Here is a 1,361-nt window from a genome sequence, read left to right on the forward strand (position 1 = left end):
GGAATCTTCAATTATAATTATTAATTCTATTATATAGTATTCTTTCTTGAAGCGATGATGTATCCTTATTCCAATCATCAATATCCGAATTAAATATTATATTTCCTACTTTTCTATTTGTCCATTCTTCTATTTTATTCATTTCTTCCATTGTTATCACGTTGTTAATCATTTCTAATCTAGCACTTCTTTCTTTATAATCACTATATTGTGATCTCCATTCTTCTTCCTTGGACATACTTTCTTCTTGAATATTATTTATTTCTTCAACCATATTTTTTATTTTTAGTTTTATTTTGCTAATTTTATCTTCCTTAATCATCTCTTCCATTGCAATGACTTTGTCTATTAGTTCATTCTTTGCTTTACCGATTAAAGCTTCATCTTCTTTATATTATTCTATTATTCTTTTGAATTCTTTCTTCATTCTTTCTATTTGTATAATTGTTTCTTGTCCTTTTTCTAGTATTAACGCTTTTCTTTTTCTTTCTGTTTCATCCATACTCTTAATTATTCCTTCTCCTCTTTTAATAGCCTCTTCATATGTTTCATTGTCTTGTTTTTCAAACACTTCATTTTTAATACTTTCTAAATAGTATTGATAGTTGTTAGTAGTATCGTCAATTGTCTGTCGAATAACAAGAAGTTTTTCTATTGCTTCTTTTATCAATTTACTGTTCTTGTTTCTTAGTTCTTCCATTTTAAATTAATTTGATGTTTATAAATTAAACATGAGACTGTTTAAATAATTAGAGACACCTTTACAATACATGTCAACACATTATATTAAGTAAAATGTAAATAAAAATTAGATAATACTTGAAAGAAACAATAATTATTTTTTTATTTTATCATACGTTGTTTATTATTTTTAAATAAAAATTACTAAGTTAATTTTCATTAATTGTTGATTTTTTCTATTCCACTTTGCTCAAGAGACTATTTCATTCTCTCTTTCTGTTTTGTTCATGTTGTACTTCTATACCTCTATTTTCCTCTCCATTGTCTCCACATTTTTTCATTAAGTCTTTCATTTTATTATTCATTTTATCTTTTACCATTATTCTATTTGCAATTATAATGTTTTGTTTTTCATCAACCTTATTGTTTCTTTGTTAACTATTTCAATTACTTTCATTATAATTATAATTACTTTTATTTTACTCTATTAATTTGTCTTATTTATTTTCTCTTAGAGTATTTTATCCATTTCAACTTTATTAATTAGATTCCAAAATTTATCTTTTTGTCATTTTGTCATGTTTTTTATTAATAATATTTATCTTCTATATAAATATATGTTCCTTTATGAAATATTCATTTTTAGTGACTATTTCATATTTCAATACATTGATTATTTC

At 22.9% G+C, this 1,361-nt stretch overlaps 2 protein-coding genes across 2 annotated transcripts; both read right to left on the reverse strand.

Annotated features, from left to right (window-relative positions):
* Positions 1-7: 7 nt before the first annotated feature.
* On the reverse strand, positions 8-331 carry ENU1_133200 (hypothetical protein; the record flags this gene model as incomplete). The annotated part of the gene is made up of 1 exon (XM_008860117.1): positions 8-331. One exon carries the CDS (start codon positions 329-331, stop codon positions 8-10), a length of 324 nt encoding a protein of 107 aa, XP_008858339.1.
* Positions 332-394: 63 nt separating this feature from the next.
* On the reverse strand, positions 395-700 carry ENU1_133210 (hypothetical protein; the record flags this gene model as incomplete). Its single annotated transcript, XM_008860118.1, has 1 exon — positions 395-700. One exon carries the CDS (start codon positions 698-700, stop codon positions 395-397), a length of 306 nt encoding a protein of 101 aa, XP_008858340.1.
* Between the last annotated feature and the right edge of the window lie 661 nt (positions 701-1,361).

The sequence above is a fragment of the Entamoeba nuttalli genome, assembly GCF_000257125.1.
Source record: "Entamoeba nuttalli P19 unplaced genomic scaffold asmbl_5571, whole genome shotgun sequence".
NCBI lineage: Eukaryota > Evosea > Mastigamoebida > Endamoebidae > Entamoeba > Entamoeba nuttalli.